This window comes from Dromiciops gliroides, chromosome 3 (genome assembly GCF_019393635.1).
Source record: "Dromiciops gliroides isolate mDroGli1 chromosome 3, mDroGli1.pri, whole genome shotgun sequence".
Taxonomy (NCBI): Eukaryota; Metazoa; Chordata; class Mammalia; order Microbiotheria; family Microbiotheriidae; genus Dromiciops; species Dromiciops gliroides.
In genome coordinates, this window is record NC_057863.1 from 58,852,348 (window position 1) to 58,877,205 (window position 24,858).

General features: G+C 41.2%; 1 protein-coding gene across 1 annotated transcript in view; it reads left to right on the forward strand.

Moving 5' to 3' along the window:
• SLC19A3 (solute carrier family 19 member 3) overlaps window positions 1-24,858 on the forward strand; it is a 54,493-nt gene that overhangs the window by 8,889 nt on the left and 20,746 nt on the right. Inside the window, exons 2-3 of the mRNA XM_043996670.1 lie at window positions 1,840-1,974; window positions 23,180-23,337. Of these exons, the coding sequence (XP_043852605.1) occupies window positions 23,191-23,337 (147 nt within the window). The 5' untranslated portion in view covers window positions 1,840-1,974; window positions 23,180-23,190. The remainder of the gene's footprint in view (window positions 1-1,839; window positions 1,975-23,179; window positions 23,338-24,858) is intronic.

Below are 24,858 nucleotides of genomic sequence, written 5' to 3' on the forward strand. Positions count from 1 at the left end.
ACCAAATTCTTATTCTCCTTAATAAATGCTTAAAAGTCTAACTCTTGCTAAAGCTTATAATTTATTGGCGACCACTCATTAGCGATTTTAAACAGTTTAGCTAGAATTTTAGCCCTTAACAATCAGAAGACTAGCCCAGCTATAAACCAGACTGAGAAGAGAGGGACAGTAGGAATAGAGATGAAGCCAGTGCCCCACTCCCTGCAGAGCCCACAGTGACAGGTGGCATCAACAGTTACCTCCTCAAAACAGCCTGGCCACATAATGAACTTGTACTGAACAGGAGGAGAACTGCATAAAGCACCCAGGCGTCAGCAAATACAAGAACAGGGAAGTATTTCTGAGTCTCCTGTATGTCGGGGATGATCACTAAGAGGCTATCCATGGGCAAATTATTGGCATTGTTGGCATAGCTATGGCCTGCTGTAATACTGGTTTATGATTCTTAGTGACACAGTCAACCAGACTGCCTAAGTAGGGATATCATTGACATTAACAATGCTGGTATTTACTCTCACTGGGAAGGAAGGGAAACTTTTAAGACACCAGTGTCTCTGGGGTGAGGTCTTTAAGTAGGTCAATCTCCCCAGGATGGTGTAGGTGTTAGACTATGTAGTGGGATCTAGAAAGTCACCTCTACTGGATACCTGGGATTCCACCATTAGTGACTCATTCCTTTGTGTTTGACAGTAGGAGTGAAGTTGTAAGTCATTAATACCCGAATGAAAATTACTTGGATTAATTATTTACCTCCCTCATTAGAAAAGGGACCAATACTAGAGAAAGGGAAGAAGGGAAAGAAAAGAGAGGAAACAAGTATTTATTCAGTACCTACTAGCTACCAGGCTTGGTGAGAAGTGCTTTACAAATAATATTTCCCTAAGAATTTCCCTAGAAAGCTGGGATAAGATGATGGATAATAGGAAAGGAGAGATAAGACCTCCCTCCCCCCAAAGAAGGCATTTAGGGTGTACCAAAAACCACTTCACAATTTAACTGTTTGTGGATCATTGGTAGTGTGTAGACTGCTAAAAATATCAGTAACACCAAAATATGTATGAGCGATACCTGAAAGAGATTCATTATTAAAGTAGATTTTAAATTTTTTATTTTAAAAAATAGTTTATTATTAATAGATCATAATTATATATTATGCTATAATTATATAACATATGTATATAGTCATATTTATTATATTAGAAATTATCATTTATAAAATTATAATATAATTGATATATTTATATAGAATGAAATATATTTTTAGTGGGGGGGGGCAGAGAGGGTTAAGTGACTTGCCCAAGGTCACACAGCTAGTAAGTGTCAAGTGTCTGAAGCTGGATTTGAACTAAGGTCCTCTGAATCCATGACCAGTGCTTTATCCACTATGCCACCTAGCTGCCCCTAGAATAATATATTATTAAAGTAGATTTAAATTTTTTTATTTTAAAAATATTTTATTATTAATGGATCATAATGATATATGATGCTATAATTGTATAACATTATATTTATATAGTCATATTTATAAATTATAATATAATTGATATATTTATATAGAATATTTTATTAAAGTAGATTTTACTGTGAAGATTTGAATTTACATTAGAAATATTAAAACTTGAGTAGTATGTTCATGTGTGAAGTGGAAATATATGGTTCATAGGGTCTTCTGCCCAGGCAGACAGAAAGGAAAGATAGTGGCTAACACAGTTATCTCCCTGCTGTAGGGAAAGTGTAATGCAGCACATAATTGTACTCCTGCTCCAGTAAATAATATGGACCACCGAATTTCCAAAGCTAAGTTCTGATTCAGAATGGTCTCTCCATTATTTTTCAAAGTGATGCCTTCTCTTGACAGACTGAAATGGGTAGCAGGAGTGGCAAGATGAAGATGAAAAATTAGACCATTACTGGCTCTCTCAGTCCTTTTGCCTGAACGAAGCCTCAGAATATTAGAGAGACCTCTAATCAAATGTAAGTATAGAATGCCTCATATATATATATATATATTTTTTAATTTTGTTACTTACCATTTGGGATTATCCAGTGCCATTAACAGGGAGTATTAAGAGTTGGATATAATTCTGCAATACCTTCATCTAATCTTATCATTACATTCTTCAAATGCTTTTCTGGGCATTCATGCTTTTGCAACATTATTAATTTGGATCTGGCCCTTTGTAATGCAATTTCTCTGTCTTACCCTTGTCTCATGACAAGATTCTAGGGCGGGTCATTGATTAGCTAGCAAAGGACTCAGGAAAGTGAGAAATTTGGGCAGATAATTAACTTTGAGCTAGTTAGTTCACTAGATCAAAGCATGATAGTTATGAAGGATCCCAGGGTCACTTTGCACAGAGGAAGAATTCAAGTTTGATGACCCAGCCCCCTTAGTGGGTTCTCCTTTGTTGGAGATCCCCAAGCAAAGACTGGAGACCACTCATTGGTTATGTCATAGAAGGGATTCCTTTTCAGGTAATGGTTGGACTATATTGTCATTGTGGTCCTTTCTCGCTCTGAAATTTTTTTTATTCTGACACTCTATCCATGCATTTTCACTGGCTCTTCCCCTTCCTGTTAATCTCTCCCTCCCCTTCTGGTTTCTCGGACTTCCTTCAGGTCTCAAATCAAATTCCACCTTCTACAAGAAACCTTTGCCAATCCCTCCTAATTCTACTGCCTTCCTTCCGTTGAATATCTCCCATTTATCCTATACATGGTTTCTTTGTGCATAGTTTTCATGCCGTCTTTGCTCATTAGTCTGTGAACTCCCTGAGACCAGAGAAGGTTTTTTACCTTTCTTTGTATCCCCAGAACTTCGCAGGTACTTAACAAATTCTCATTGACTTGACTACTAATAGGACTCTTCATGGCAAATAACCATCTTACCAATACATGCCCCAGTTTGTACTGGGATCCAGACAAGGAAGAAAATCACTACAATCTGTCACCAATAGTTGAAAAATAATTCAGAGTGTGTCTTGTTAATCATAGGCCCATACCACCATCCCCTGAGCAGTCTCCTCTCTGTCACTAACCAGCTGTGGGACATGGGTTAAGTTTCTTCATCTGTAGAATGAAGGAATTGGATGGACTTAAGTAATGGTGATGGTCACTTCCAACCCTAACATTTGATGATTATATGCTATAGGGGAAAGGATACTGACACTAGAATCAGAAGCCCCAAGTTCCAATCCTGCCACTGACTCAACTCTGTGACCTTGGATAGGTCATATGATTTCTCTGGACCTCGCTTTCCTCTTCTGCAATAATGAAAGGGCTGGTCTTTTAGCTGGATTCCTTGGGCCCTTTTAGCTCGGTATTATGATTCTGTAATGAAACAGGGCTTGCCCCACACTTATCCTTGAGATCATACTGCCCTCTAGCGTTACACTTTCAAAGAATCATTAAAATCTAATGCAAGAGATGATTTGTTTAGAATGTTGCAGCTAATCCAGCCTTCTCCTTTTCCAAATGAGGAAACTGAGGTCCTGAGAGGTAAAATGAGTTTATTTTAGACATGATATTAAATTTAGTTCAGATGTTGAAGAATGAGTACTGACTCCATCTGTGTGATCTTGGATGAGTCACTGAACCTCCCTGGGCCTGTTTCCTCATCTGTAAAGTGAAAACCTTGGACCATATGGCCTCCAAAGTCCCTTTCATTTGGAAACCTATGATCCATCATGACAAACTCCCAAGTACAATCCCAATTCTTTTGAGGAATTTTGGGTCAATCTGTGTCAAAACTTGCATAAAATATATGGTGATTTTTTTTTTTAATACAGAAATTTCTTTTTTGTAAGCATAACCACTTGGAAATGTGAGACAGCTAGACAAACTGACAGGACTATGAACTTGGAATCAAGAGACACTGTGGTTCCAATACTCGCTGGTATTTCACCATTTCCTTCTCCAGATGAGGAAAGTGAGGCAAATGTGTGAGAGTTGGAAAGCAGAAAGAGCCAGGATTGAAGACTTTTAAATGCCAAAGGTTTTTATATTTGATGCTAGAGGCAAGAGGGAGCACTCCGAGCTTATGGAGCAGGGGCTTGCTAGGGTCAGATCTGGGATTCAGGAAAAATTACTTTGGCAGCTAATATGGAAGAGGGTTAGAAACCAAATAAGAAAGTATTGCAAGATTCCTGGGGAGAAATAATGAGGGTCTGAACATAATAGAAGTAGACAGTGACTAGAAGGAGACATTTATAAAAGATGTTGTGGACAGGAAAGAGACATCATCTCTTATATATGGGGGGACTGAAAGAGAGGAGTCAAGGATTACCTTGACATTGCCAAAGCAAGATACTAGGACAATGGTGCTACCCTCCATGGTAAGAAAGTAGTACGAATGAGCGAAGAGTCTGGGGGGGAAGCAATGAACTCTGTTTTAGACCTGTTAAGTTTGAGAGACCTGCAGAACCTCTAAATGAGGCAGTTAGAGATAAGGAACTGGAATGGGGAGAGAGACAAGGGAAAGAGATGTAGATCTGAGAGTCATTTGCATAGAAATGACAACTGAATCCAAGAGAGCTGATAAGATCACCCAGGGCTGAGCCTTGGAAGACTTCCCTAGTTAAGAAGAGTGAAATAGATTGATCAAGTAGACAGAGAAAAAGTGGTCAGCTAGAGAGGAGGGAAAAGCAATAGAAAACAGTGTCACAAAAAATGCAGAGTGCCTGGAGGAGAAAGCGCCCAACAGCATCAAACACTGCAGAGGTCGGGGCAGCTAGGTGGTGCAGTGGATAGAGCACGGGCCCTGGATTCAGGAGGACCTGAGTTCAAATCCAGCCTCAGACACTTGACACTTACTAGCTGTGTGACCTTGGGCAAGTCACTTAACCCCCTGTTGCCCTGCCCCCCCCCCAAAAAAAAGACTGAACCTAGTAATGGGCTATAGAATACACAAATAACATCAGTGATATTAATATAGCATCTTAAGGTCTGCAAAGTTCTTTATATACCCAAGCCTATTTGAACCTCACAACAATCACTTTAAAGGAAACCGAGGCAAAGAGAAGTTAATGATTTGCATGGGGTCACATGGCCAGTAAGTGTCTGAGGCAGGATTTGAACACAGGTCTTCAGACCCAAGCCCTCTACCCTATTGTCTCTACATTAATAACATCATCTTGTTTATGTTTTCTTTCCTTGAATCCCCAGCCCCAATATTTCTTCTTTTTTTTCTTTTTTTTTTTTAGTGAGGCAATTGGGGTTAAGTGACTTGCCCAGGGTCACACAGCTAGTAAGTGTTAAGTGTCTGAGACCGGATTTGAACTGAAGTCCTCCTGACTCCAGGGCCAGTGCTCTATCCACTGCACCACCTAGCTGCCCCTAGCCCCAGTATTTCTCACATCAAATCAATTTAGAATTCCAATTTCCTTTTTAGCATTCATCACTAAGTTACTTGACAGACAAGGGGAGAGAATTGAGTTGAGGAATCCCACTTTTGATGCTTACCACCTGTGTGACTATGTGTCATTCAATTAACCTTCCTTGGCCTCAGTTTCCCCATCTGTAAAATGAGAAGATTGGATTAGGTGACCTCCTAAGACCCTTCCAGCTTCAGATTTATGATTCTAGCATCCTAATTATAGCTATACCAGAGGAGATGTCCTTCACTTTAAAAAAAAAAAAAAGAAGAAGAAAAAGGTATTTGCTCAAGGATGTGATTCTCCTAATACTTTATCTTCCCTGTCCAGGCAGTACAACATCTTTCATATCATGTATTCATCAGACAGTTACTGAGCACCCACTAAATGCCTTGCGATATACCAGGTGCTACAGGAGATGGAAAATCTGTAATACTTTCCTTCCAGGATCTGAGGTGCTGGGAGCAGGGTCTAGAAGTCAGAAAGAAGGTCAAGGTCAGAGTTCTAGCTCTAATCCTTGTTAGTTTTGTGACCTGGATAAGTAATTTAATCACTTTGGAACTTGGTTTCTTTCATTTGTGAAATAGGGCTAATCATAATAGCTAGCCTTCATACAGTGCTTTAAGGTTTGCCAAGTGTCGTTGTTGTCGTTGTTGTTGTTTTGAACAAACATTTCCTTATTTTATCCACACAACCCTGGAAGGGAGTTATTATTACTACTCTCATTTTACAGATGAGAAAACTGAGGCAGACAGTGGTTGAGTGACTTGGCCAGGGTCACATAGCTAGCAAGTAGATGAAGTCAGATTTGAACTCAGAGCCTTCATGATTCCCCATTCAGTTCATTATCCACTGTACCACTTAGTGGCTTCATAGAAACCCATGTACTTCCTGTCCTTACTGGATTATGAGGAAAGCATTCTATAAACTCAAATCACTAGAAATAGAAGCTATCATTAGCTATTTGGGGAGCTATTAGAGGGAATAGTCGATAGAATGCTGGATTTGAAGTCAGAAAGACCAGAGTTCAAATCCTGCCTTAGATACTTGCTATCTTTGTGAGTCTAAGTCATTTAAACTCCACTTGCCTCAGTTTCCTCAGCTGTAAAATGAGAACAGTAATAGCACCTATCCCCCACAGTTGTTGTGGGGATCAACTGAGAGAATATGTATAAAACACTTTACAGGGGGCAGCTAGGTGGTGAAGTGGATAAAGCACTGGCCTTGGATTCAGGAGGACCTGAGTTCAAATCCAGCCTCAGACACTTGACACTTACTAGCTATATGACCCTGGGCAAGTCACTTAACCCTCATTGCTCTGCAAAAAAACAAAAAAACCCAAAAAACAAATAAAGCACTTTACAAATCTTAAAGTCCTATATAAACTTTAACTGTTGTTATTATACAACTGGAAAGATGAGACACCAATGCAAAAGACCAGCCAAGAGAAGAGATCACTGAGGGCAGAAATGAAGTAGTCAGGGTAAATTCTGTGGAGGAGGTAGTATTTTGTTTGTTTGCTTTTGGAGGCAGTTGGGGTTAAGTGACTTCCCAGAGTCAAAGACCCTGATCTGAACTGAGGTCCTCCAGACTCCACGGGCGGTGCTCACTCACACCACCTAGCTGCTCCAAGGAGGTGGCATTTTACTTGAGCCTTGAAAAAGGCATAGAATTTAGGTAGGCAGAAAAATGAAGGCATTCTAGGACAGAGGAAGATCATGGTTGCAGGTACACCAAGGTGGAAATCAACAATCAGGATTTACATGGGGCAGGAAGCAGAGAAGTTTTGAGGGAGCAGCAAGTTAATGTTGGGGCTTCGAATGCCAGGCCACAGACTTTATCCTGTATCTCATGGGGAGATGTTGCAGGTTGATGAGGGAAGGAGTATCATTACTAGAATTCAAGACAATCCCAAAGGACTAATGATAAAGCACACTCTCCACCTCCAAAGAAAGAGCTGATATTGATGGAACAGGCCAAAGCCTGCTGTTTTTCACTTTCTTTCATTTTTTCTTTTATTCAAGTTTTCTTGTACCAAATGACTAATATAGTAATGTTTTACACAACTGCACGTGTATAATCCATGTCTGATTTACTTACTGCCTCAGGGAGGAGGGAGGAAAGGAACGATAGAATTTGGAACTCAAAACTTTAAATAAAAATGTTTATTTTAGAAAGAAAGAAAGAAGGGAGGGAGGGAGGAAAGGAGGAAGGAAGGAAGGAAGGAAGGAAGGAAGGAAGGAAGGAAGGAAGGAAGGAAGGAAGGAAGGAAGGAAGGAAGGAAGGAAGGAAGGAAGGAAGGAAGGAAGGAAGGAAGAAGAGGGAGGAAGGAAGAAAGAAAGGAAGAAGAGGAAGGAAGGAAGGAAGGAAGGAAGGAAGGAAGGAAGGAAGGAAGGAAGGAAGGAAGGAAGGAAGGAAGGAAGGAAGGAAGGAAGAAAGAAAGAAAGAAAGAAAGAAAGAAAGAAAGAAAGAAAGAAAGAAAGAAAGAAAGAAAGAAAGAAAGAAAGAAAGAAAGAAAGAAAGAAAGAAAGAAAGAAAGAAAGAAAGAAAGAAAGAAAGAAAGAAAGAAAGAAAGAAAGAAAGAAAGAAAGAGGAGAGCAGGAAATAAATAAATAGGTAAATAAATGAATGAATAAATAAATAAATGTAATGATGAAAAATGATGCTCTAGAGGATGACTTGGAAAGGAGGAAAGGGAAGAGTGGAGGCAGGAAGGTCAGTTAGAAAGCTCTTGCATCATGTAAGCATGAGGTGACATTCCCAGATCCCACTTTTTTTCAATATTTTTAAAAATTTATTTTATTCAGGAATGCCATTTAAGGGAATAATTCTTTTGTTTTCAGAATAAATTCCTATGAGTCCAAATCACTGCCACCATCCACAGCCTCCAAAGTCACTGAAGGACCCAGTCCTCTTCAGGGCCACAGACAGGCCCTGGTCACCAGCCAACAAAATCGAGTGCCTATTTTAGGCTCCACCAATTTAGCAATAATTGACTCATGCTGGCCTTGTACAAGAACACTCATGGAAGCCAAAGGCTTCTCATTCCTCCCACAGAGGAATGGAGATTAATTAGCAGGCTGAGGCCAGTTAAAGTTGTTCCCTAGAAACTGCAGAAATCCAGAAATGTTCATACAGACACAGAGAAACTCAACTGTATTTTCTCCATTTATTTGCTTGCCCAAAGCGGGAGAAAATGGAAACCCCCAGGGAAAGGGATTGATAAACAGAAAAGTTTGCACAACTGAATTGTGCCCAGCTGTAAGATATGATCAATAACTCTTGTTAGTAATTCTCCACATGTCAGGTAGTTAGGTCTGGAGTTCGGAAGACTTAAATTCAAATCCAGCCTCAGACACTTACTAACTGTGTGATCCTGGACAAGTCACTTAAACTCTGTCTCAGTTTCTTTGGGGATGATAATAATAGTACTTACCTACATGGGTTGTTGTGTGGATCAAATGAGATAATATTTCTAAAGTACTTAGCACAGTGTCTGGCACAAAGTAGACACTTAAAAATTATTCTCCTTTCTTCACTCTCTCCCTTCCTTCTTTTTTCTTTCTTCCTCCTCTCTTTCCTTCCTTTTTCCTTCCTCCCTTCCTCTGCCCCTTCCCTTCCTATTTCCTTCCTTCTTTCTTCCCTCCTTTCTTTTCTCCCTCCCTCCATTGCTTCTTTCCTTCCCCATTCCTCCCTTCTTCCTTCTATTCCTCTCTTCCTCTCTCCATTCCTTCCTTCCTTTTTCTTCTTTCCCTCCTTTTTACTCACCCCTTTTTACTTCCTCCTCCCCTTCCCTTCCTTCTTTCCTTCCTTCCAAATGCTCCAAGAAACACGAAGCTGAGAAAGTAAACTCCAGCTTATGGAAGCCAATTAGCAATAGAAATCATGAGTTGATTTGAAAATTAATAAAAAGAAAACTTCCTCTGATCAGAAAAAAGAAGACAATGACCCAAGCACAGCATCCAAATTTACTGGTGATTTCCAGAGGGCAGGGCAGCGTGAATTTAGGGTAAGAAATGTTTTCCTTAGAAAACTGCATTGAAATATTTCAGACATAAAGTCTTTTCACTGCTGAGTCACTCTTGGCTGGGCTCTAGATATCATTGAAAAGCTGCTTGGCTTTTCACTAGCAATAAAACCTCATGAGCTCAGATGGATTCAAGGGCATTCGGTCATAATTAGTGAAAAGTCTGTGTTTTAAAGCATTTTAAGAGAAACATCCTTTCGTTATTTGCAAGCACCTCTAATTAAGCAAACTAAACGTTGTCCGATGGAAAGAATGGATGTTTTGGCTGGAGAAGGCCTGGGTTGAAGTCCCAGTATTGCTGGCATTTACTAGCTATGTGACCCTGAACACATCTATCCCCCAACTATAAAAGGAGCCGGTTGAACTATATGATGCCAAAGGTGGCTTCCAGCTCTGAACTGATGATTCTGTGACAGGTCTTAATGGAAGTTTTCCACATTGCTGAGACTAATCTCATTAACTGCCATTCATTAAGGACTGGGCACTGAGTGTTTTATTCCTCTTTGTCCCTTTATGGCTCTTGGCCCAGTGATTGCATGAAATAGGTGCTCAATTATGACTTCCTCAGAGTGGGTGTAAATACCAATTATTTCTATTTGGGCCAGAAGCCCTGAGGGTTTCAGCCCAACTGATTGATTGATGGATGGATGGATTGATTTTTTTGACTAAGTAAAAGAGGCCTTTCTTTGCCTCATATCTTACCTACCCTTAAGGGGCAGCTAGGTGGCTGGCCCATGGATAGGGCACTGGCCCTGAAGTTGGGAGGACCTGAGTTCAAAGCTCACCTCTCACACTTACTAGGGGTGTGTGATCCTGGGTGAGTCACTTAACCCCAATTGCCTTAAACATCCAGGGCCACCTCTATTCATCTGCTGGACCCAGATGGCTCTGGAAGAGAAAGTGAGATTGGTGATTTTGCATATTACTCCCTCACTTAAATCTGATTCACTGCAAGTCATGACATCACCCCAATGTCATGATCCTCTTCAAGAATAAAAGACAAATAACAACAACAAGGTAAGGAAACAATTATTTCACACCAGGCTCCAATGTATCACACCATGCGCTTTGTGGCAAAGTTGTTTTGAACTTCTATAGGTAAGAAGCATGAAAACAGTGAACTCAGGTAGTAGCTTACAGACTTTTAATAGGAGTCCATAATTTGTAAAAAAAAAAAATACTTGAACTAATTAATAATAATAATGATTAATAATGCTTAAACTAATAACTAATACTGCTTGAACTGAGATTTTGCTCTACTCTATAGAATTTAATGAATTATGTCCATAAGGATTAAGAATCTCCTCCAAGATGGATAATTCTTTTGAAACAATGCATTATTCTTGGATCTTTTAACTCATTTCCCTACTCTAGTACCTATGGAGCGACAAGCTAGCTGAAAAAGAATTCTGGGTTTAGGCACCCAACAGATATATAGAGAGGTAGCACAATGGATAGGGTGTTGGACTTAGGAAGTCTTTGCTCTCCAAGAGTTCACACCCTGTGGGGGAGACAACATACAGATACCTGTGTACAAATAAGCTATAAAAAGAATAAGCTGGGGAAAATAGAGAAAAGCCCCTAGAATTAATTAAGAAGGATGAAAAAAGGCTTCCAATAGAAGGTGGAATTTTATCTGGAACTTGAAAGAATCCATGGAAGTCAGAGTAAATGAAGAGGGACAGTGTTTCAGGCATGGAAGACAGATAATAAAAATGTCCAGAGTTGGAAGATGTCATGTCTAAGGAACAGCAAGGAGTCCGTTGTTCCTGCATCACAGATTACACAAAGGTGGGAAGGCAGTATGTAATATGTAAGAAGACTGGAAAGGCAAATGGAGTGGGGATCAGTGGACGGGTGGGTGGAAGAGCAGGTTATAAAGTGCTTTGAAGGCCAGACAGGATTTTATAGTTGATCCAGGAAGTAATAGATAACCACTGGAGTTTATGGAGTGTTATGAACAGTTCTGTGCTTTAGGAAAAGCATTTTGACTGCTGATCTCAGGATATACTAGGCTGGGGAGAGACTTGCAGCAGGCAGACCAACCAGGAACTATTGCAATAATCCAGGTATGAAGAGATTAGGGCCAGCACCAGAGGAGGGACAATGACACAGAGAGAAAAGAGCATTTGTGAGAAAAATTACAAAGATAAAATTGACCGGTCTTGATAACAGATTGTATGAGGGAGGGGAGATGAGAGAGAGTGAGGAGTCCATGATGATGACACCTAGGCTATGGGCCTGGGGGACTGGAAGGGTGGTAGAGCCCTTGCCAGTGATATTTGGGGGAAGTTGGGGAGAAAGATGATAACTTCAGTTTTGGGCATATTGAGTTTAAGATGTCTATAGGGCATAGAATTAAAGATGTCCAATAGGTAGTTGGAGATGATGTCCAGCAGAGGGGTTAGGTTAGGAGAAGTTGGTTTGATTATATCAGCAAAGAGATGATCATTGAATCAGCTGAATGAATGAAGCTGATCGTCTCAAGTGAGACAAAATTGGTAAAATACTTAACATTACCATGATATGATGACACAGTGAATTGGATTTAAGTGATGAAGGCTAGGTAAGAAATGAAGCAAAGAATGGTCTGTTATCTAGCCAAAAAAGAAAAATCAATCTGTGAGGGGAAGACCCTCAGGATTTCTGGCCAAAACAGAAACAAATGCTACTTATGCTCACTCTTGGGTCATTAAGAGCCCAATGATCCAATGAGGTTCTACCTGTGACCTATTGTTGACCAGTCAATGAAAGCTAGAGTCATTTGAGTTTAAGGAGTGGTACTTAAAAAAGAAATCTAGTCCTTAAATCCTAAGATATCTGGCATCTTGTGAGGTTTCAGCCACCAAAATTTCTATTCCTTTGGGCAGAGTACCCAAAGATAAGGATATGATTCCCTATGTGGACAGAGAAAGAGGAAGGAGAGAGGAAGGGAGGGAGGGAAAGAGAGATGTGAGGAAGGGAGGAAGGGAAACAAGGAGGGAAGGTGTTGCCCAATTGAAGCTGGCTTGTTGAGTTCCCAGTGGAACAGGTACTACTCACAGATTGTTGATTGTTGTTTGTCCTCTTGAAGAGGACCATGACATCAGGTTGATGTCATGACTTGCAGTGAATTAGATATAAGTGAGGCCGGGCTGTGCAAGGTCACCAACCTCAGTGTCTTTTCCAAAACCATCTGGGTCCTGTGGCAAGATACGGATCAGGATGACTGGAGCTGGGCCCAGATGCAGTGACAGACCTTGGCCTTTTTTTAATAGTACTTGGCACTTACTAGGTGATCAATAAATGCTTAGGGGCAGCTAGGTGGTGCAGTGGATGGAAGGACTTACCTGGAATCAGGAAGACTTCTGTGAGAAATGGGTAGTCAGTCATGTTCCCCCTGACCTGTTTGTAGGACAAAGGTCTCAGATCCCCTCTTCCCCCTCAGGTTAGCTAGGTCACATGGTCACATGGTCACATGAGCCCTGGCCTCAATAAGGTCCACTCCAGAGTTGTGTCCATATAAGGAAGTATAAGGTCCACTCCTGAGTTATGCCCATAAAAGGAAGAGGGGTGGGAATACTGCTTTCCCATTAGCTAGTTTTTGTGCATAGATTGTAACCCCACCAGTGATGAAAAAGGGGAAGGTCCATTCGTGTTAGGGACTAGGGTATAAAACAGGGTCTGTGAGCCCCCTTTCTGGGCACCCACTAGCTGCACACTAGGGTGCCTCCTTCTCATGAGAAGAAAATAAAGCCTTTGTCACTTCCCTGCTGAGTTCCTGAGAATTATTGAGAAGAGGATGGATCCAAATAAGGTCATAGGAAAATGCCTGGAGCAGCAAAACTCACAGAAGAATGTGCTGAAATCTTCTTCTAACCAAGAATGGCTTGGAAGGTCAGAAGGAGGGAGCTGCTGTGCTGATACAGGAGTCAGGCCCAACCCCACAGTCACCCTGACACAGATCCAGTCTAAGGAAGTCCTCACCAGAGAAGGAGACCCCCAGAGCCTCTGAATCAGCTGAAACACCAGTGCCATCTGGAACTAAGCTCACAGTCTGGTGAGAGGACTGAGCCCTGGGCAGGGGAAAGACTACAGGGGTCTATGCTGGTGCTAAGGCAGAACTTGGATTTTACACCCCTACTGACAACCAGGTGATAGGCTCAAGTAGAAGTGGCCCAGGTGGGGGAGGGGCACAGGCTCATCGGAGCTAACAACCACAATACACAAAGCTGGTTGATTGGCAAGTTGGTCTGGGATCATCTAGGACCAGGAAACAGGCCGGGTGAGTGAAGAACCTGATTCTCCTTAAATCATACCACCTGGGACTTATTAAGCTTGGGATACTGCAGCCTAGAAACAGTGCCCCACTTTAAGGAGCTAAAAGTCTAGTAAAAGAAAGGCAAGATGAGCCGACAGAGAAAGGTGAGGACCATAGAAAGTTTCTTCAGTAACAAGGAAGAACAAGGGGCACCCTCAGAGGAAGATGCCACCATCAGGGCCCCTATATCTAAAGCTTCCAAGAAAAATACGAATTGGTCTCAGGCCATAAAGGTGCTCAAAAAGGACTTTGAAGATAAAATTAGAGAGGTAGAGGAAAAAATGGAAAGAGAAATGAGGGTGATGCAGGAAAGACATGAGAAAAAAGTCAACAGCTTTAAAAGTCAAATTGGCCAAATGGAAAAGGAGGTACAAAAGCTCTCTGATGAAAATAATTGCCTAAGAATTAGGATTGAACAAATGGAAGCCAGTGACTTTATAAGAAACCAAGACACAATAAAGCAAATCCAAATGAATAAAAAAATAGAGGGCACTGTGAAATATCTTCTGGGAAAAACTGCCGACCTGGAAAATAGGTCCAGGAGAGATAATCTGAAAATTATTGGTCTACCTGAAAACCATGATCAAGGAAAGAGCTTAGACACCATCTTCCAAGATATTCTCAGGGAAAATTGCCCTGAAATTCTAGAAGAAGAAGCTAAAATAGAAATTGAAAGAATCCACCGATCACCTCCAGAAAGAGATCCCAAAAGGAAAACTCCTAGGAATATTGTAGCCCAATTCCAGAGCTCTCAGGTCAAGGAGAAAATATTTCAAGCTGCCAAAAAGAAAGAATTCAAGTACTGTGGAGCCCCAGTCAGGATAGCACAAAATCTAGCAGCTTCTACATTAAAGGACTGGAGGGCATGGAATATGATATTCCAGACGGCAAAGGAAATGGGATTACAACCAAGAATCACCTACCCAGCAAAACTCAGAATTATCTTTCAGTGGAAAAAATGGGACTTTAAAAGAAGACTTTCAGATATTTGTGATGAAAAGACCTGAACTGAATGGAAAATTTGACTTTCAAATACAACACCCTAGAGAACCATAAAAAAACAAATTGGAGCTGGGGGACATACCTGGGGTCATACAGTGGGTGACTGTCTTGTGTCTGAGGCCAGGTTTTGTCTGGTATCCCCCTGGGTCCAGGGGTGATGATTTGTCCTCTGTGTCACTTAGCTAGATGATAATATCTTTAGGGTTAAATTGAGGGGTGAGGGGAATTCATCGGGGGAGGGGGAAGGGCAGAAGCAAAATCCTACATGAAAGTAACAGGAAAAGGCTTATGGATTGGGGGAAGAAATGGAAGAGGAGCAAGGCAGTAAATGAATTTTATACTCATCAGAAAAGACTCAAAGATCTTAAACTCATCAGAGCTGCCTCAAGGAGGGACTAACAGACACACCCAACTGGGTGGAGTAATCTATTTAATCTGGGCAGTAAATGACCCTAACAGTCATCAAAATTGGCTCAAAGACCTCAATCTCATTAGAATTGGCTCAAGGAGGGAATAATGTACACACTCAATTGGGTGGAGTAATCTCTATAACCCTGTAGGAAAACAGGAGGGGAAAGGGATAAAGAGAGAGGGGCAAAAGAAGGAAGGGCAGAGTGGGGGAGGGGACAGACAGAAGCAAATCCCTTTTGAAGAGTGATAGGATGAAAGAAGATGGATAATAGAATAAATTTCATGGGGAAGGGAATAGGATGGAAGGGAAACAGTTAACAATAGTAATCATGAAAAAGAGAAAAGGGGGGAAATTGTATAAAAAATATTTATAGCAACTCTTGGTAGAAGCTAAGAATTGAGAATCAAGGGAATGTCCATCAATTGAGGAATGATGGAAAAAGCTGTGTTATATGATTGTAGTGGAATGGACTTGTGCAACAGGAAATGACAAACAGGATGATCCCCCAAAACCCTTGAAAGACTAATGAACATTGATGTATAGTGAAGTGAGCAGAGCTGAGAGGACATTGTGCATAGTGACAGCAGTATTGTTCAATGAGTAATTGTGAATGACTTGACTACTCTCAGCAGTTCAATGATCCAAGACAATTCCCAGGAACTAATGAGGAAGCTTACTATGCACCCCTATAGACAGAACTGATAAAAAGAACACTTGTGGATTGTACATATATAACCTGATTGTGATCTTCTGGAGCGGGGAGGAAAGGGAGGGAGAAAAATTTAGAACTCTAAATCTTATGAAAATGAATGTTGAAAACTACCCTTACATGTAAATGGAAAATAAAATAAATGTTTGTTGAAAGAGAAGAGGATGGATTTTTCCCTCACAACTTTTCTTTCCCAAGTTCAAATCTGGCCTCAGATACTTAATAGCTAGGTGACCCCGGCAAGTTACTTAACCCTGCTTGCCTCAGTTTCCTCATCTATTAAATGAGCCAGAGAAGAAAATGCCAAATCACTCCAGTATCTTTGCCAAGAAAACCCCAAATGGGGGTCAGCAAAAGTTGGATATGACTTGTTAACCTGGAAATTAAGGAAACAATCAATATAGGAGAAATAAGGTCTTTAATCGGGGCAGAGGAACTATAGCTCCTGGCATTGCAAAGCTAGGGAGCTAGGAATACCCAAAGATGGGAACAGAGGACAGGGTTTTTAATGGGGTAACAGAACAAAAAGGGAACCAAAAGATTTCTCCGGAGTGACAAGTAGCTAATTAATGTAAAGGAACCTTTGACAGAAGAAATAATAGAACTGCTCCTAATTTAAGTATAGGCGTTACTGACTCTAAATAGAAACTACTTAATGTAGGTGGACCCTTTTTACATAATAACATAAAGTAAGGGGAGTAAGGTGGGGAACTTTGGGAGGGGATAAATTGCTTGGGGGAAGGTCCATAAATCCATCACGAGTCTGGAAATGACCAAGACAGTCAGCCCCAGGCAATTCATTTGCCTGGGAAAGAGGGGACTGGGTGGGGAATCAGTTCTCAGTAAATTTTGCAGTTCTCAGACTGAACAACAACAATAAATGAGAGTTTTCTGAGGATGAGGGAGACGTGGGAGCACATTTGCAAGCAGTAGGAAAGCATCCAGTAGACACAGATGTGAGGGAAAAATTCATCCTCTTCTCAATAATTCTCAGGAACTCAGCAGGGAAGTGACAAAGGCTTTATTTTCTTCTCATGAGAAGGAGGCACCCTAGTGTGCAGCTAGTGGGTGCCCAGAAAGGGGGCTCACAGACCCTGTTTTATACCCTAGTCCCTAACGCGAATGGACCCTCCCCTTTTTCATCACTGGTGGGGTTACAATCTATGCACAAAAACTAGCTAATGGGAAAGCAGTATTCCCACCCCTCTTCCTTGTATGGGCATGACTCAGGAGTGGGCCTTATACTTCCTTATATGGACACAACTCTGGAGTGGACCTTATTGAGACCAGGGCTCCTTGAACCATGTGACCTTGCTAACCTGAGGGGGAAGAGGGGATCTGAGACCTTTGTCCTACAAACAGGTCAGAGGGAGTATGACTGACTGTTACATCCACATTGAGAGGAGACAACTACCCATTTCTCACAACAGAGAATGTAAAAGTTGTAACTTGGAGTAAGAGATTGTCGACCTGAAAATTAATGAATCAACATAGGAGAAATAAGGTCTTTAATAGGGGCAGAGGAGCTATAACTCAGTGTAGCAAAGCAGATTGCTAGGAATACCCAAAGATGGGGACTGAAGACAGGGTTTTTATGGGGTAACAGAACAGAGGGTGCTATGAGACTGCCCTTGGTTAAAGTAAGTTTCTCACAGATAGAAAGTTCTCAATGTAAATGAATCATTTAACCTAATAACCTAAAGTCCAGGAAGCAAGCTTGGGAATCTTTGGGAGGGGATAGTTTGTTTGGGGGAGATCCATAAAACAACTCAGTCCCAGGCGATTCACTGGCCTGGGAATGGGGAATAGGTGAGGATCAGTTAGTTATCAATACATTTTGGTTATCAGGATCATCCAATTTCCCCATCTCAACCACTGAGTCCAAGGGAATGAGTGAAAGTGCATCCAGTCTAGGAAACAGACCAAGGAAGGTGTTTCATCAAGAGGGAGCCAGGTCTCAATGAAAGCCAAAAGATAGAATGGGAATGGAAAAAAAATTAAGAGGAAGGCAAGTTTGTTGCCTATGGAGGTAGGCATTGCAGAGAACATAGTAGAAGGGGTAGATAGCTTTGTAGGACTTTGAGGGAGGGGGGTGAGGGAAATAAACAAGAGATTAGAATCACTAAGATGGGGAGGGTATAATGGGAATGGGGGTGGAGGGAGGTAACTTGTTAAATCATTTAAGGAAATGTTTAGCTTTTTGTTGTCCAGAGAGCTTTGGCCTCAAAAGGAAATCCTTTCAGAGACTTGGGTAATTCAGGCAGGAAGGAGTTACTTGGGAAGTGAGTACCGGGGAAAGAGGTACTATCTTTTAACTGGTGCTCCAATTTAGCAATCTAATTTGGTGCTCCAAGTTGTTAGCCAAAAAGCACCCCTAGAGCTCAATGTAAAACACTGTCCAAATGATATACACTTAGGGAAGAGGCTAAAAAAGAAGGTATTCACACTAATGAGGAAGTTCTTTACTCCATTCATCTGACTCTCCCTAAGACAAAGAAAACAGGATTATGTTTCAGCCTTTCACATATTTCAAGTTCCCACCCATTGTTCTTAGGTGGTGGTTACTTATTCTTCAAGATTCATAAGGACAATCATTCATTTTAAAGGGGAGAGATGGGCAGGACATTGACTAGCTAAGTAAAAAACACTGTTCTTCATGTAGAAAGGAGAAGTGACTGGTCCATCTAGGTTGGGTGCATAGATTCCACAAATTAGCCAAGCCGTGTTGTTGGGGAATACTCAGCTAGTGAGTAGCCAGGGAGATGTCAGTCACTAACTGCTCCACCATTTTGTGAACTACCTCTCTTAGAGAACATAGAGTAAAGCCAGGGTGTTTGGTTAATTTCTCGTTCTGACTAACTACTTGGGACTTAAGCAAGTCTTTCAGGTTTAAATGCTATCAGAAATCTCTACAGCAAATGAAGATTAGTCCATTTTTCCTGCCTTAGTAAGCATGTTCCCTGTCTTGGTAAGCATGCTGAGTATCACCAAATACTGTTGCACCTAGATGACTAATGGTTACTGAGACACCTCACAAGTTATCATTCTCACTCTACAACCCTGGAGATGTAACCAGTTATAGAAAATAGATCTACGTAGCTACTGAACTTGAGACATCTTTTTGATGTTTCTACTTTTTCTCTGTGCCTAATATGAATTTTTGTTGTTGTTGTTGTTGGGTACTCTCTCCTCAAAAATCAGTACAGAAAAATGTTAAATAAGCATTCTGATAAATTGGGGCTTTGTTGTATTTGATTTATATTCCCTTTGCATTGTCCTCCCTATTTGAAGAAACCAACTTCACATGTACTCTCTTAATTTACTCCCAAAGGGGTATTTTACTCACCATATTGAAATGCAATTGGGAGAAAACTATGGGACTTAGCTCAGTATATTAATATTTCTTTTTAAACTTATTTTGTATTATGAAGAGCACTGAAATGGCCTCTATTTCCCTAGAAATTATTTAGTTATTTTTTAATGAAATATTTTATAAGCCTAAGAGCAGTGTAGAAATATTTAGTGTTATTCTTTTTATTACCATAAATCTTTTCTCTCTTACATATTTATTAGCTAGTTTCCCATTCTCACTTAGACTTGTAATGGTTCAGTTTGTGTTAGTGGCAGGGGTGGGAAGAGTACAAGAACTGGCAAAGTAAATAATCGGAACCCAGGCTGGTCTTGCCTGGAGAGGGAAATATATGTCCCTCACCCCCCACAGGCATTTCTGGAGAAGGTAGGAATAAATCTAAAACTCTAAAAGACCTTAAAAACTAGTAGACCCTCCCTCATTTTTAACAGGTTCAAAGAGGTTGGATAACTTTCACAAGATCACACAAGTGCTAAAGGATACATCTGGGGGGCAGCTAGGTGGGGCAGTGGATAGAGCACTGGCCCTGGATTCAGGAAGACCTGAGTTCAAATCCAGCCTCAGATACTTAACAATTACTAGCTGTGTAACCCTGGGCAAGTCACTTAACCTCAATTGCCTCATCAAAAAAAAAAAAAAAAAGGATAGATCTGGGATCTGACTTCTCGTCCTATGAATGCAAAGTCAACAAGGGTTCAACAGTGATGGAATTCTGAGGGCAGTAATTATGCTGCATAGTAACAAGGGACCACGAAGAGAAGCAAGGGAAGAGTGTCACCACAGGGACTGAGGTACAATATTAAAGTCAGTCAGGAAATCATTATTAAGCACCTACTATGAGTCAGACACTCTGCTAAGCACTGGAAATGCAAAGAAAGGTAGAAGACAGTCAGTGCCTATTCTCAGAGTTCACAAGTGAATGAAGAACACATTATGGGAACAACAATGTACAAAGAAGCTATCCACTGGAAAAACTGGGGGAGGGGGGATCAATAAGGGAAGGCACAAGAATTAAGAAGGATCAGGAACAGTTTCCTGTAGAAAGGGAGATTTTAGCTGAGAAGTAAAGGAAGCCAGAGAATCCAAGAGGTGGAGGGAGACCATTGCAGGCATGGCAGACAGCTGGTGAAAATGCCCCTGCTTGGGAGATGGAGTGTGCTGTTCAAAGAACACAAGGCCAGAATCGCTGGATCATAGAGGACACAGGCAGGGTATAAGATAGATAAGGTGGGGCAGCTAGGTGACCCAGTGGATAAAGCACTGGCCCTGGATTCTGGAGGACCTGAGTTCAAATCCAGCCTCAGACATGTGACACTTACTAGCTGTGTGACCTTGGGGAAGTCACTTAACCCTCATTGCCCCGCCAAAAAAAAAAAAAGGGAAGAAGGGAGGGCCCAGGAGGAAAGATAAAGGAGTTAGGTTTTGGAAATGTTCATTTTAAGATGTCTATAGGGCATCTAGCTCAAGATGGCTAATAGGCAGTTGGACAAGGAAGACTAGGGATCACTAGAGAAGATACAGACTGGACAAATTCGAGAATCATCTTCATAGGGACAATGGTTGTTGAATCTATGGGAGCTGAGATCACCAAGCCTAACAATGTAGAGGGAGAAGAGAAGAGAGCTCAGGACAGGGCCCTGTGCAGAAATCCACCCATGCTTAGCTGGTGTGACTTTGATGAAGACCCAGCTAAGGATAAGGAGTTGTAACGATTGGAGTGACACCACCTGCTGGAGACTTACTGTAGAAAAGCTCCGCCATGAGGTGAAGGCCTCTGAGGGCAAGCCAGGTGGGTGTCAGGAAGTGACGTTTGCTCGTGGGTAGTATCTATCAAGGCTACCAGCCAGTCAACTTGAGGAGCCTCCCATTTCTGGGAGGGGGACGTGAAGGAGGAAGAGGATGCTGGGGGAGGGCTTTTTCCTCTTTTGGTTCCTGACCTTGCCAGGGTGAGTTGGATGATAGGATCTCTTAGAAATAGTCAGATTTCTACCTTTCTCTCTGATCCTAATGCTCTGTAATAAATACTTAAATACTCCTGCTAAAGCTTCTAATTTCTTGGCGACCACTCATTAGATTTTAGATATAGCTAGAATTTTAGCCCCTTACAGAGTGGTCAGACAGTAGGAGGGGAAAATCAAAAGCAGTGTCACAAAAATCTAGAGAAGCATAGTTCTATGCCCCAGAAACCCAGAGAGAAGAGAACATGAAGGAGAAGGTGATCCCACAGTGTCAAAGGCTGCAGAAAGCTCAAGAAGGATGAGGACTGAGAAAAGGCCCCTGGATTTGGTCAGTAGGAGAGAGCAATTTCTATTGAATAATGAGGTCAGAAACCAGACTATAGAGTGAGAAAAGTGAAGAGTGAAGGAAAGGAAAGGGGGTGGGCATCTATTGTCTTCTCAATGCATTTGGCCATAAAAGCAGGAGAGAAAGAAATTTGTTTATTTGCTTGTTTATTTATTTGTTTGTTTGTTTGTTTTCGGGAGGGGGAGCAATGAGGGTTAAGCGATTTGTCCAAGGCCACATAGCTAGAAAGTGTCAAGGGCCTGAGGCCAGATTTGAACTCTGGTCCTCCTGAATCCAGGGCTGGTGTTTTACCCACTATGCCACCTAGCTGCCCCAGAAAAAGAGATTTTTTAAAAAGAAGATTAAAAAAGATCTCTTTTAAAAAAAAAAAGTCACAAAAATGTGTCAAGTGAGAGATTTTTTGAGGATGGGGCAGACATGAGCAAGTTTGTGGGCAGTTGGAAAGCAGCGAGAAGCCAAGGAGAGATTAGAGATAAAATGAGAGCATGGGAATAATAGAGGATGCAATCTACTTCATGCAAAAGGGTTAACCTAGGCAATGAGAAGGGGCCACTTTTATGTGAGACAGAAGTAGAGGAGATGGTGACATAAGGTCCCTAGATGAGACGAGAAGAGGGAGCTCTTGGAGAATAACCTCAGTCTTTAGTAAAGTAGAAGGCTAGGCTCTCAGCTGAGAGGGCAGGGAGAAGAGGACCATGGGACATGAAAAAGTTTGGAAGACCCACTATGATGAGTGAGACGATTAGTTAATTAGGGAAGTGTAGAAGGATCTCTTTGCCTCAGTGAGAACCCTGTTCAGACTATGCCACATCCGTTCATAGTGGACCTAGTCAGTAAGTTGTATGATTTTCTCCAGCTTCATTCAGCAGCATACATATAGGAACAAAGTCAATGGATGATGGGAATAATGTAAGGCCCAGGCTAGGCAGGACAAGATTGGTGATATGATAAGGGGGAAAGGGACTCAAGAGAGGACAATGTAGAATTGAATTAGCTCACCAAGGGGAGAAAAAGAAAGATAGAGAAAGGAGGAAAAGGTAGTTAATGGAGGAGAGATGACCTGGGAGAGAAGTGGTCAGAGAAAAAGCCTACTCAGTCCCACCCCCAGGATTTTGACTTCCTTCCCGAAGGCTCCAGTTGTTGTTTTGTATAAGCTTTACCTTATTATCTTTCCCCTTCTTGAGTTTTCAGCCCTAGGGCCAGTACACATTGAGCATGGAACAAAAGACCTGTATTTACTCACTGTGTGACCTTGGTCCCATCACTTTAACTCCCATCTGCTTCTTCTCTTGTCAAATGAGGGAGTTGGACTACATGGCCTGGTTGGTGCCTCCTTTCTCAGGATCCCTAGAGTCTTATGATACAGTGTATAAAGAAATAAAGGGGACTCTGCTTGGTGGTTGTCACTCCTCAGAAATCTGCCTCCACTCTAGCTGAGGAAGCAAGAAACATAAAACTTCCCTCAACTTTCTGAAGTTACTATTTGTTTCCAAGGAGTCAAGAAGAATAACCTCTTTTTTCAGTCTAAGTCCTCTGGCCTTGAGTTGATTTCATTATTCAGGCAAAAGGAAGAGTGTGGCTTGGAGAAGTAATCCCCTATTTTTGTGGAAAGTAATTTAACTTTATCCTTAAAGGAGAAACTTCAAGCATCATTCTCTATTCATGGTCTTTGCTTTGTTCCAGCCGAACTAGCCATGGATTGCTGTAAAACAATGCATCAGTCCTGGATTTTTCCCACCACCATTCTCTGTATCTATGGGTTTTTCTCCACCATGAGACCATCAGAGCCATTTCTCACACCTTACTTAACTGGACCAGATAAAAATCTGACCCTCAATGAGGTAAGTTATATGGTGAAGTCTTTTAAAACCAAGAATATGTTTGTGATTGTGTGTATGTATTGTGTGTGTTTTCTACATGCACTGAATTCTACCTGCTTTTCCAATTGCAACCAAGGATCATGGCCTTTTAACTCAACTTCAGGTAAGATTAAAAAGTGGGGTTAAATGATTCTCTGATATTTGTTGTAGGAGAAATTTAATGACTTAGCTTCTCAACCCCTTCCAGAAAGAGCTGGAATCCAAAGAATCCCAATATTGTCACAGTTCTAGGATTCCTTTCTCAAGCTTTCAAAAAGTTTACAAGAACAGTATACCAGCTTCTCTTGAATTTCATTACTCTCCACTCAAAAGTAAAGTCACCTCCAAGTTGAGAGTACAGAAAAGCAATAAAAGGACACTCTCAAGGTCTCTCTTAAGAACTTTGGAATTGATTGTATGACATGGGAGACACTGGCACAGGACCACCCAGCATCACATGCCCTCGTCAGAGAAGGTTCTGTGCTTTATGAGCAAAGCAGAATTGAAATAGCTCAAAAGAAAAGCAAAATGTGCAGATTTAGAGAATCCACCCCAAATGTTCAGATGGATTATTTTTGTCCCACCTGTGGTAGAGCATCCTGAGCTCATATTGGTCTGATCAGTCACAGTTGACACACTGTAACTTGACTCTAACATAGTGGTGTCATTTGGGTCTTCAAGAACAAAAGACAATAACCAAACCAACCTGTCTAGCCTTAGTAACAAAACTCGGGAAAGAATTTTCTCCAAGAAAGAAAAGGGAAGATAATGCTGTTAATAATTCTCTATCTGTAGAAACACCATGGCAGTCTTTCCACTGTTTTGTAAACAGGAAAAGATAAGAAGAAACATTTCATTCTCTTTAGGCCTTAACAACATTTTTAGAAGGAAGCAAAGAGTAGCTTAAACTATTCTCAGGCCCCTCCAAACTGCCTCCCTCTCCAGAGCCACTGATGGCCTCTTAACTCCTACTTCACTTTATAGTTTATGGCAAACTCCAAAAGTGAAATTCATAGAATTATCTAACTTGCCCATCTTCTTAGGACTATGGATCTAGAACTGGAACTCATCTAGTTCAATCCTCCTTCCCCTGTTTACAGGTGAGGAAACAGAAGCACAAAAAGATGATGTGACCTGTCCAAGGTCCCACAGGTGTAGCCAGGATTCCAACTCTGGGGTCTTAGGACTTCAACTTTAGCTTAAGCCCTACAGCAGGTTCTATAATAATAATAATAATTATTATTATAATTATAACAATAACAACAATAACAGCTAACATTTCTATAGTACCTCCCAGGATCATACAGCTAGTAGGTTTCTGAGGCCAAATTTGAATTCACATTTTTCTGATTCTAAGTCCAGTGCTCTCTCACTTAGCCATCTCTTCTAGCATATTAGCCATCAGGGAGAACCATTAGTTTATTAGATATTTCAGGTGCTCAGAGTGTGTCTTTGTTTTACTGGCTTTTTAGAGGATCTTGGGACTAGGAAGTAACAGGTGTA